The following is a 12949-nucleotide window of genomic DNA, read 5'->3' as shown; positions in this document are numbered from 1 at the left end:
AAATAAATAATATCGGTGGAAACTGATTATGCTACACAAGCACTTTATTATGCTTGTTGTTAACACTTGTGTATGTAAATCTGATGAGGGTAGATTGTTTTCTTCTTGGAGATTAAAAGCATGTGCGGCAATTTAGCATTTTTTTTTTTTAGATAGTGTTTTGACAATTGCTTTCATATTTTTGGAATCAAAGCACCGTGTACCGGAACAGACTTCCGGCCTGAAACTGATACTGGAACTGCGTTCCTGCCATGAATCTTATACCGGAACTGCGTTCTGACCGTTCTGGCCCACTTTCACCCCTGGGTGGCAACCCTACTGGGGGCTGGCCGATCAATGAGGGCTATCACCCTCGCCGCCGTATGAGTCAGAGTAGTTTTGTGTGACTTTTCGTTTTCAAAAGGTGAAAAAGAGACTTGGAAGAGACGCTTGGTCCTGATTAGCACGTAGCCTAGCTCTTACGCTTCCTCTTTTGTTTACGCTCGTTCCTCCGTCTCGAGTCGCCTGGAAGGAAATGACAAGAGCCGCACTAACTACAGTGGCATAAAATACCGTTCGAGAGGTTAAAGTTGGCATTTTGACTATTATGTGGTAATTTAGCCCTGTCGTACTGAATAAACACAAATATAATACACATACACACAATAAACACTCTTTTCTCATTATCTGTGCTTTGCCAAATTGTTGTATATCGTCGAATCGTCTCAAAATATGATTTTCCATTCAATAATAATGCTATAAAATATTTTTTATGGTGTCACAGGAACTTTCTTTTCAGGGAGTGGTCACTAGACTCACTACAATGAACATCAACACAAAAACCATGATTATCTCAACTTATTCACTGCTTGCCCAGGTCAAAAACATTTAGAGAACACCAATTTATTTTAACTAGGAGGGGGTAGAAGGCAAATTTATTTGTACAGCACAATTAAACTCAAGAGTACCACTTTACAGTTACAGTCCCTTAATTAACATTGCTTTACTGCAGGGGTGTCCAAACTTTTTGCAAAGGGGGCCAGATTTGGTGTGGTAAAAATGTGGGGGGCCGACCTTGGCTGACATCCTTTATGTAGAACAATATATTTAAGCAAATTTTAGCAAGCCATTCTGTGTCACATTTGCTTTATTTTTTTTTTAATTAATAATTTGAACAATCTTGCAACTAGCCTTTGTGGCGTTCTCTTTCGACTCTCGGGCTCTTGCGAAATACTGCTGCTGTAAAATTAAACTAGCTTAAAGTTGCTTCAATTTGTCACTACGTATCTTTCCTGTAATCTTGTCATGCATGTCAGCGTGTCTTGTTTGGTAATATCGCCTCACATTGAACTCTTTAAAAATGGCGACTGTCTCTTTGCAAATGAGGCAGACACAGTTGTCGCGTATTTTAGTGAAGAAATAGTCCAATTTCTACCTATCCTTGAAGCGTCGGCCGTCTCGGTCAAATTTCTTCTTTTAGTTGATTGCCGCGATTTTAGAAAATTGGGAATGGTGCTTAGAGTGCTGCTGCCTTTTAGAGGGGTAATTGAGAAGCAGCATTTCGTGTGTAAGCTACTTCATATGCTGGTAGAAGTTCTGCTGACCAATTTATTAAGTCTGTGTGCGAGCCAGACGTTATTGATTTTATGACAGAGGCTAAATTTGACCACGGGCCGCATTTGGCCCCCGGGCCGGACTTTGGACATGTCTGCTCTACTGTATGAATCATGAGTTTTCTGTAGACCTGCCCAATCACAGGTGAATGTATTGTATGTTCATTTGTTTCTGTCCCTCGTAGCCCTCGTAGAAAAACCTTAGAATATTTTTGCTCCAATTGAATACAATGGATTTTATGTTGAATATTCCGGTTTGTGTGCCTTGGCTACTTGGGGGCAGCACAATACACACATAGGATATACAGTACATGGAGCCGTTCAAAAATGTACTAGTTGTTCTTCACAGAAGATAAAGAATATGCCTGATAATTGCCATATTAACTAGGTATGTTTCTCCACCATTTGTTGAAAACGGTTACACTATCCGATTTGCATTGCGCAGAATGGACTTAAACAAGGTCTCATTGTCTTTATTTTACATCTACGGTAGTTTGACAACACATTTCAACCAGGATTAGCAATAAACAAGATTTTTAAATAATTTCTCACTATTTGTCCATTTCTATGAAGGAAAAAAATTGATAGCCCCAGACAAATGTTGCATTTTTAGTGTAACTTGCTTACAATTTTGCATTTTAAAAAAGCGACCGTTAATAAGCAAGCAGGAAAAACAGGTTGAACATTTAATCACATAACAAGGAAGATCACATGGTCACAACTACACAAGTAAATGCAGGCAAAGTCTTATCTGCCTCTTTCATTTAACAAAATCTACTCTGGAAGGAATTATTTAAAAGGGCTACATAAAGTCTTTTCAGTCCATGTGCGGCACACGCACATCAATTGGTGGGGCGATGCGTCAAGTTTGTCCTGATGGGCAGCGCGGCTTCGATCCAGTGGTTAGGGTTTCTGATCATAGAAGTCCACACAGAGATTTCTTCATCCGTGGAGTCCATCCACTTGACCTTTTCGCCGTAACTTTGACCTACTCGCCAACAACGCTCGATTATTTTGATGTTTCCATGAAGTTTGCCTGTATTGTTTTTTACCTGTCCCGCAGCTGAGGCGAATCCCGCCGATCATGTGCACCTTGAAGCCCTCGCGCTGCCACACGCTCAGCTCGGCGCAAGCCTCCTCCAGGTCGCTGCTCTGGAAACCGTCGTACACCATGGTGTGGTTGTACGACGGGCTCACGGAGCGCTTTACCACCTGTGTCTTCTGGCCGCTCTGGCAGCCGACGTCCGGAAGGATGTAACTATTGGTCGGATGGAAGAAAAATACAGTCACATTAAGGGTCATTCCAGAATTGGAGGACATTTTGGCTCCCAAATTCTGGAAAAATTAGCCTTCACCATGCAGGTTTTCTGCTAAATATTCATCAGCAATGGGTAGAGGTGTGCATCGGCACTGCCCTCACGATTTGATTCGATTCGGAGGGCCACGATTCGATTCGGTTCGATTCGGCAATGCAATGCGATGCATTAAAGCCTGGGATGCATTAAAATTCTAAAGCAAAGCATATTTTTCGTGAATCATGAGCCAACACAAGCGGACAGACATTAAACAACTTTTTATTGGCTCTTGTGTCACTCCTGGTTGAAGTCAAATGAAAATAGTATACTTTCATATATATTAAAAAAAAAAAAAAAAATCAGATCACAGCATTTAATTAGTGCTTTGAATGAGACCAGGGCTTTCTCTTTTTTTTTTTTTTTTTACACACAGTAGCAGCCTTTCACACAATGCAACATCTGAACTCCTGTGCAAAATCAGTAATAACAGTCACTGTATTTTAGTCACAACGACCCATCAATAAAAATATTCAAGTAAATATTAAAGAAAACGACAAAGAAAATATTGTAGTGCAGCAGCATCTTTATTGCAATATCAAAACATCAACTAAATTGCAATGTAGAACAAAAGTAAAATGTAGGCCTAGCCTATCTTATATCTATAATATTTCTCGCTCCCTCTTTCTCCGTTTCAGCCATTGTTATGTTATGTCCTATCTCTCTGTTCTCTCGATTACAACTGCGCTTGTCTGTGACGTTACTCCAGTGAGGAAGCGGATTTGGGTTCCTCGTCCCCCCTGCATAGAGGTTAGATCTTTTGCCCGAACCCGACCCGAAATGTTAAGCATTCACGTTTGGGTGGGTCGGGTCGCCGCGCCGGACTAATAAATTATTTAAAAAAAAATAATTTTAAAAAATGCGCAGAGGGCTGTGGCGCAGCCCTCTTTTTCTTCTTCTCCTCCTGTTATTTCGTTGTGGGAATGCTTTTATAATTCTCATAAAAATATGTAAACTATTTAAATATTGAGTAAACTTGCGTTTTTTTCCTGCCAACTGAGAATTCGTTACGAAAGACACTTTTATTTATGCACACAAAGGCAAATGTTATCCTTTTGAATCTTCTCCTCTGTGTGTCTGTAAAACCGTGTTTTTTTTTTTTTTAATTAAACTTTCCCAGCGTTATTTCGTTGTGTAAATGCTTTTATAAATCTCATAAAAATATGTAGACTATTTAAATATTGAATAAACTTGCGTTTTGTTTTTCTGCCAACTGAGAATTCGTTACGAAAGACACTTTTATTTATGCACACAAAGGCAAATGTGATCCTTTCGAATCTTCTCCTCTGTGTGACTGCAAAACCGTGTTTTTTTTTTTTTTTTAAATATTAAACTTTCCCAGCGTTATTTCGTTGTGTAAATGCTTTTATAAATCTCTTAAAAATATGTAGACTATTTAAATATTGAGTAAACTTGCGTTTTTTTGTCTGCCAACTGAGAATTTGTTAGGAAAGACACTTTTATTCATGCACACAAAGGCAAATGTGATCCTTTCGAATCTTCTCCTCTGTGTGTCTGTAAAACCGTGTTTTTTTTTTTTTAATTTTAAACTTTCCCAGCGTTATTTTGTTGTGTAAATGCTTTTATAAATCTCTTAAAAATATGTAGACTATTTAAATATTGAGTAAACTTACGTTTTTTGTCTGCCAACTGAGAATTTGTTAGGAAAGACACTTTTATTTATGCACACAAAGGCAAATGTGATCCTTTCGAATCTTCTCCTCTGTGTGACTGTAAAACCGTGCTTTTTTTTTTTTTTTTTTTTTTAATATTAAACTTTCCCAGCTTTATTTTGTTGTGTAAATGCTTTTATAAATCTCTTAAAAATATGTAGACTATTTAAATATTGAGTAAACTTGCGTTTTTTGTCTGCCAACTGAGAATTTGTTAGGAAAGACACTTTTATTTATGCACACAAAGGCAAATGTGATCCTTTCGAATCTTCTCTGTGTGTCTGCAAAACCATGTTTTTTTTATATTAAACTTTCCCAGCGTTATTCCATTGTGTAAATGCTTTTATAACAATTATAAAAATATGTAGACTATTTAAACAGTAAGAAAACTTGAAGAAATGAAAATAAATTGCTCCTGCTGCTGCTGCGTTTTTTTTTTTTTTTCTGCATCACTTGGCTCGGGCATGCAAATCTCGTTAATTGATCTGGCCGGTTGGGCTTCAATACCAGCGGGCCGTGTTGGGTTGGGCTGGAATTTTTTAGACCCGATCTAACCTCTACGTGCTTGCTTTGAATGTAAAGTAGCTCTCTCTACAGGTAAACATGAGAATAACAATACAAATGGGGAAACCAAATTCATTGCATCACCGGAATTGCGCAGGGAAGATTTTTGAACGTACTTATATATTTTAAAATGCGCTGCATCGATTCAGCGTGTTGCCCGCATCGAATCGAATCGTCCCTGCCCCGCATCGGGATGCATCGCCGCATCGATTATTGTTGACACCCTTAGTAATGGGTAATGGTAAAATTCTTATTACTGGATTATGTTTAATATTTACAAATATTTGGTGAAATCCAAGGGCGTAAGTTTGCATAGGGACAGTAGGAATATAACACTACCAACTTTTCAGGATGCTCAAATTATCCTCACCAACCTTTAAGCAATCTTATTTGTATTTACGGCTGCAGCTATCGATTATTTTAGTAGTCGATTAATCGATGAACTAGTCAGTTCGAATAATCGAGTAATTGAATAAGGACGATGAAAAATTAAAATACCTGAGCTCAACCTCAAACAGTATAAAAAAAAAAAAAATGATGATATATACTGTATATATATATATATATATATATATATATATATATATACACACACAACAAAAGAACAATTGGCTAACTTACATAGCAAAAAGTCCGTTTTACAATGCTCTTAACAAATGGTTCAGACACATTTTCCCCCAAAAACAGCTATCTGTAAACTAAGTTACGAATGCATAAAAAAAAAAAAAAAAAAAAAAAAAAACAGCGCAAACAAAAGCTTAGCTTATGTTGGTCTTAACAGGGAGCAGCTGGATTCACCCATGTGAAATAAGGCAGACCAGAGGGCAGTGTATCCACCCAAATCAATAAAACTAAATGCAAACATTTTCAAAATAAACCATGACGACACCACTTTAAACGAATACTCGAAGCAGCAAAATTTAATTCGAATCTTTTTTTTTTAATCGATTACTCCAGTTAATTGATTAATCGTTGCAGCACTATTTGTATTATATAATGAATTCAGTTATATAGGTAATTTAGATTGTCTTTCTATATGTGGTAAGGATGGAATAGACCCTATCATTATTAGGTGAATTATTTTCATTATGTTCAGATTTACATTCTCCCCTTTTCACTTGCTGAATGTGGCGGTCCATCCCTTCCCCCCGCCCCTCCCCAAACGTACGTTTAATTGGATGATGACTTGACCCCCCCCCCCCCCCCCCCCCACACACACACACACATCCCCGACAGAAATACATGTCAGCAACATGCCGCCGCCTCCGCCCTTTCAAAGAGGAGGGGTATTAAAATATCTTTTTTGGCCAGCAGCAGCCACTGTTTGTATTACTGTTGTAATAATATAATAAAAGTAATTAGTTACTCATCAAATTAACTTAGCAGTAACTTAACAAAGTAACATTACTTTTCATGTTCTACACGCTATTACATTATATATTCTATAACATCTTTCACAAAAAATATATTCGTATTAAATGATTGAATTGAATGATTTTTTTTCATTTAAAAAAAAGTCACACATTAGACTTTTTTTTTTTTTTTGAGAAAAAAAAAATTCACCTTTCGTACTAAAAACTGCTACTTTTTCCCCTCATTTTGAATCCTGCGGTTTATAGTCCAGTGCAGCCGATTTGTTGATTTATTTGGGTTAATAAGTAACACTTTCTTTGACAGCTGTGTCATAAGATATGACACTATCATGGGAATTAATGACATTATAAATTATGTCACTAACTCCATTTATGTCCAGCTCGAATCTTTACATCTATTCAAAAGTGAGATAATTTGCCAGATGACACCAAATGACATCTGTCATCAGCATTCATTAATGCTCATGGCAGTGTCATGTTATAATTATGATGGTCTTATGACAGTCTTATGGCGCCACTGAAAAATAAAGTGTTACCAAATACCATAACTAGCATTCAATGAAACAACTGGAACAGTAACTGAAGAAATAATTAGCACAGAACATGAATTTTGATTGTTATTTACATCTGTAGCGCTGGAATGCATGCAAGGAGGCATGTTAGATGGCAACAGTGTTGACAGCAGGTGGCAACAGGTTGACCGTCTTCCCCAAGGGAGCAGTGATGGCCATTTTTCATAAATGCCATTTTTGTGTCAAATTTGGTGGGTGGCGGCTTATAGTCAGGTGCACCTTATAGTACGAAAATTACGGTAATCAGATTACTCACTACTGAAAAAAACAACTCCATTAGAAACGCTGTTATACTCTAACGCTGTTATTAACAACATTGGGCATCACAATACAATAAGCCATGATATTTAAATCAACGACGACATATATCGATATCGGTTTGATATTGGTATTGAGATTTTTTGGAGTTGGAGAATATCGGGATATCGGTTACACACTACAACTACCAAGGGGAATCAGTTGGTTTAAAAATCCCTTTTGTATCCAGGGAAGAGTGTTCTGACCCTAGTCAGCATATATTTTGTGAGCATTGAGGTCCTCATTAGTCATTCCATTCACACTCGCAAAACCACTGGGTTGGATTACTCCAATTAGCATTTTAAGTGTTTGCAGGGAAGGGGTGTCTTGGCTTTGCCGCACAGTGGACCACTCAGGCAGGCAATCGGGCGGACAACCTTTTTACATCCTCCAAAAGCTGCAGTTTCCCCTCACTGCTGGCCAAAAGTATTGGCACCCCTGCAATTCTGTCAGATAATGCTCAATTTCTCCCAGAAAATGATTACAATTACAAATGTTTCGGTAGTAATATCTTCATTTATTTTGCTTGCAATGAAAAAACACAAAAGAGAATGAAAAACAACCCTCCAAAAATGGGTTGGACAAAAGTATTGGCACCCTCAGCCTAATACTTGGTAATATAACCTTTAGACAAAATAACTGCGAACAACCGCTACCAGTATCCATCAGTGAGTTTCTTACAATGCTCTGCTGTAATTTTAGACCATTCTTCTTTGGCCAACTGCTCCAGGTCTCTAAGATTTGAAGGTTGCCTTCTCGAAACTGCCATTTTCAGATCTCTCCGCAGGTGTTCCATGGGTTTTAGGTCTGGAATCATTGCTGGCCACTTCAGAAGTCCCCAGTGCTTTCTCTCAAACCATTTTCTAGTGCTTTTTGAAGTGTGTTTTGGGTCATTGTCCTGTTGGAAGACCCATGACCTCTGAGGGAGACCCAGCTTTCTCACACTGGGCCTTACACTGTGTTGCAAAATTTATTGGTAGTTTCAGACTTCATAATGCCATGCACACGGTCAAGCAGTCCAGTGCCAGAGGCAGCAAAGCAACCCAAAAACATCAGGGAACCTCCGCCATGTTTGACTGTGGGGACCGTGTCCTTTTCTTTGAAGGCCTCGTTTTTTTTCCTGTAAACTCTATGTTGATGACTTTTCCCAAAAAGCTCGTCTTTTGCCTCATCTGACCAGAGCAATTTCTTCCAAAACGTTTTCGGCTTTCTCAGGTAAGTTTTGGGAAACTCCAGCCTGGCTTTTTTTATGTCTCTGGGTCAGAAGTGGGGTCTTCCTGGGTATCCTACCATAGAGTCCCTTTTCATTCAGACGCCGAATGATAGTACGAGTTGACACTGTTGTTGTCAATCTCTTTTGTGTTTTTTCATTGTAAGCAAAATAAATGAAGATATTACTACCAAACCATTTGTAATTTCAATCATTTTCTGGGAGAAATTGGGCATTAATATTCCAAATGTGAATTGGCAGGCCTCCATGTTAACCCATAAAGTGGCTCACAAGGAAATGGAATTTTACTAAGCAGCTGTATAATCTGTTTGACTTTGCTTCAGAGAAGAAGCTGATCCCTTGCACTCTTATCAAATAAAGTCAGAAGGACAAACGATACAGAAATGAATGTATCAAGTAAAACCAACAAATACATGGGAACAAATATCTCCACAGTCAAAAGTAATGACAACCAATGGAGATTTTTGTGGGACATGATTAGGGCCACTGAAAATGTTCAAATTTTGACAGAATTGTATGGTTATCTTTTTTTTTTTTTTTAATTTCCCCAGAAAAGTGTATTTACTTTTAAACCTTTTATATTTTGTATGTGTATTATTTAAAATGTGAAGGTTTGGATGTAAAATTCTGTCTTGAGAATTTCTTAAGACAAGCACCACCTTGCTGAAATTAAATAAGCAAATAAACAAACCTTCTCACAAATGAGTCAAGAGCGCCCCCTTTTTTGGACATCAGGCCCTGAGCCTCTTGAAGCCAAATGTGAAGCTCCCCCGTGAGGGGCAGACCACCTTAAAATGCACACAAAGGCGACGTTATTGATCATCATTGGCTGTATTCAGATGTAAAAGCTTTTGTTCGCTTTGCTGACCCTCAAATTCCTCTGGGATGAACTTGATGGAGAACAACAGAGTCCCACGACTCCTCACGCTGTCTGGCCTCAAGTAGAACTGCCACGTAAGGATGACAAAGAGAAGCTTAGTTGAAATTCAAAGTGTGTCTCCGTCTCCTAAGGCGGAAGGCAGTGACGTATATTCTCCGGCGAGGCGCAACATGATGTAATAGGACACTTTATTAAGTATCCATACACGGTCATGCACATAATCAGATTGCTTTGTAATATTCATTACACTCAAAAGGCAGTTGTTTCTCAGAGGCCTAAGAAATTTGCACAATTAAATATTTTGAGAAAACCGTCTTTACTGTGTACATCATTTTTACTAGGTGTCATCTAGTCCAAGGGTGTCAAACTCATTTCGGTTTGCGGGCAGAGGTGGATAGTAACCATGCAGAAATATTCCAATGGGGCACATGCCCCAGTATTGATTTACAGTCCCCCAGTATAAATTTCACCAGTAAAAAAAAAACAAAAGAAAACTTTGGAGTTTGGAGTCTACATAGCATAATCTACAGAATATGCCTATGGTCATAGTACTTTATACACTCCACTTCATATACACCAGGGGCAGACTGGGACTAAAAAGCAGCCCTGGACTTTGACTCAGCCCAGCCCACATGAATCGCTGTACAAAGGGAATGCCCCCCCGGGAGAAATGTTTCGTGCACTTTGAGAAAAAAATGAAGCGGCTATGAAGAACTAAACCTTGCATTATTATACATATTAACTTGAATACTCACTGAGAAATTATTAACAATTTCAATATCAATAAAAATACGATAAACATTTCAAGACAAATCCTGTATACATAACTTTCATTGGAAACTATTAACCAGAAAACAAAACAATATATAAATGACTAAAAATATACATCATATCAATTTAACTACCTCAACTTTAAAGTAAAACCATTCATTGTATTAATATTTTGTTATATTTCGTCTGAATTAATATTGCATACGGTGTTCTACAGCTAAAATAGTTTTCTTAGGAGAGGTATAGCAGGACTAGCATACTGTAACTTGACATGATTGCAAACAGGGACATGGACTAGCTGGCACTAACCCTTTAATTGCCATTTATTTCATTTAAAATGTAGCTACCTGGTGGATAACAATTGCCAATATACCTAGCAACTAACCCTCTTCCTCCCTACTTACTTGCCCTGCGCTTCTCTGAGGAACTTCCACCAGCTCATCATTACCTTCTCCCTCGTCTGTTGTCTCTCCCTGCACCGGCTGCACGTGAGAGCGGCTGCCGCTCCCACTCTCACCATCGCCGGGGGCTTGGCTGTTGCTAGTCGGCGTGGCTGTTGCGGCCAGACTGCTGCTTGCGAACATGTGTGTAAACTTGTGACATTTCGATGCTTTGCCTAGAGTTTCTTCAGTTTTTCCTCTCTAACCTTCTCCGTGCCACCCTTCTCTGTTGTTTTTTTGCCACCACCATCCATATTGTTTATCCACGCTCGTCACTATTTTGCTTCCACAAGGAGTAAGGCTTTACCAAAGTAGGCTACTCTGTGCTTTCTTCGTTCTTCTCCTACCAGATTGGCAGTTAACAGCCAGGCGCATTGCTGCCACCTGTCGGATTGGATGCGAACTGTAGATAATCATAGAGGATAGGGGGGATAAAAACAGTGATGTATGTATGGCAGCCGGCGGCCATCCAGAGGGCCGGCGGCCGTTCTGTGATCCTCCAGAAGCTACAGATTACCAGTCCGCCCCTGATATACACTGTAATGTCTTAGTCAGATTATTTTTCTAAAATCTACTCCACTGGTTCTTAACCTGGCTAAAGTTACCCAACCCACACGTGCATTAACCAAACCCTTTGGAATAGCATACTGAACAAATGCTATTTTTAGACCGCAAGGCTGTGTAACGTCACTATGGTAAACCGGAAGGGGGTCAACATAGAAGCGAGCTCGCATGCAACCCATGCTAATACTATTCGTTTTCTGCCGGTAATCTTTCAAAAAAGAACATGGCAAGTAAACACTGCTGCTAATGAACTTGCAGAAACGACTCTAGACATTATGAAATATGAAGGATGTTTTTTTCATACGTTTCCCAAAGCCCAGAGGAAAAAATGGATCAACTTGTGCGGACGTCCAAAAGACCAGTTTAATGCCAGCAAGGTGAAGCCATTCACCGTCATATGCAGTAAACATTTTGTTGGGGGCCACGGTCCTACAGATGACAATGCTGATCCATTGCCTGCCACAGCCTGCCCCTAAGAGGTAAGCCATTTTGATATTTTTACTCATTTTTTAGCACGGCGTTTTGCCGTGCTGCTTCTGTCTGACAATGAATGGCCAGAAAAAAAATAATATGGTATCTGACTGCCACTGTTGTTACCTTTTCTGTCATTCATTGTTATGAATGAAAAAAATTACAAGTGATCGTTGGCTGTCACTGAGTAGCATTTGTGATCACTACACAAAAGTAGCAATATAAATTACTCCCAAGAACGGTCAGAGACGTAAGACAACCAGAGGATAAAATATATTAAAAAAGACAGGGCATATGTTGGTAAAGGATAGCTTGTTGAAACAGGAGAATGTCATTGTCAGTGGCGTAAGGCAATGCACAAAAGAAAAAAGTGTCGTTAAAAAAGCTACCTCTGGATCAGGTTGGCTCTTTTTCCTGTCTTTTTCAGCCCTCGACACTCAAGCCATCTCTTTAACGAAACATTTGTATGTCCTTCCACATCTTTACCGGTGAATTTGGCACCAGGGACATCATTTGCGGACAGAATTGGTAGGTTTAGCTCAGTAAACATCTCGTTCGTACACTATTTACATGCATCTAGCATGAGGGACAAACGCAAGTTTGACCCCCTAGCAACAGTTGTTAACGTCATGAATATTAATGTGCAAAGGTGACGTGTTACGTGAGGTACGCCATTGGAATAAAGCTTGTAAATTGGGTACTAACCAGTCCAAAACCTAGTCTAAAACGCCACTTTACCTAGATTTAGTCAGCGTCCAAAAATAGGGCTCTGCGTGTCTTAACCTTCACCGAACCCCTTGGACTGACTCATCGAACCCCTGGGGTTCGATCAATGCATGAATGCATTTTTTTTGGATGATTTGGAATTTATGGATGATAACTATGAATGGGTCTGTTTATCCAAATCAAGCATCTATTATGTGTTTGTGTGTCACCCGTGGCTGCAGGTCTTGCCAAAGCGGCTGCATGAAATCCCAGTCCCAGAGGCCCAGCACCACCTCCGCCTCGCCCAGAAACACATTCCTGGCCAGGGGCTCCGAGTGCCACACCGACAGATTCAATGTCCGGCTTTTCAACTCGTTTTCGCGCACTTTGTACTGGCAAGTGACAGAAAACATTGATCAGTATTAGTACATCAGCATACAGTATGTACCTTACCAGCCACAATA

The 12949-nt window shown here is 39.3% G+C and overlaps 1 protein-coding gene across 1 annotated transcript in view; it reads right to left on the bottom strand.

Moving 5' to 3' along the window:
- Positions 1-841: 841 nt before the first annotated feature.
- LOC130910663 (synaptotagmin-like protein 1) overlaps positions 842-12949 on the bottom strand; it is a 49905-nt gene continuing 37797 nt past the window's right edge. Inside the window, exons 9-13 of the mRNA XM_057828149.1 lie at positions 12716-12877; positions 9523-9601; positions 9346-9442; positions 2645-2850; positions 842-2580 (exon numbers count right to left, since the gene is read on the bottom strand). Coding sequence (XP_057684132.1) covers positions 2435-2580; positions 2645-2850; positions 9346-9442; positions 9523-9601; positions 12716-12877 — 690 coding nt within the window. The 3' untranslated portion in view covers positions 842-2434. The remainder of the gene's footprint in view (positions 2581-2644; positions 2851-9345; positions 9443-9522; positions 9602-12715; positions 12878-12949) is intronic.

The sequence above is a fragment of the Corythoichthys intestinalis genome, chromosome 22 (assembly GCF_030265065.1).
Source record: "Corythoichthys intestinalis isolate RoL2023-P3 chromosome 22, ASM3026506v1, whole genome shotgun sequence".
Taxonomy (NCBI): Eukaryota; Metazoa; Chordata; class Actinopteri; order Syngnathiformes; family Syngnathidae; genus Corythoichthys; species Corythoichthys intestinalis.
Note: the sequence above shows the minus strand (reverse complement) of the source record. Positions and strands in the feature narration are given on the sequence as shown.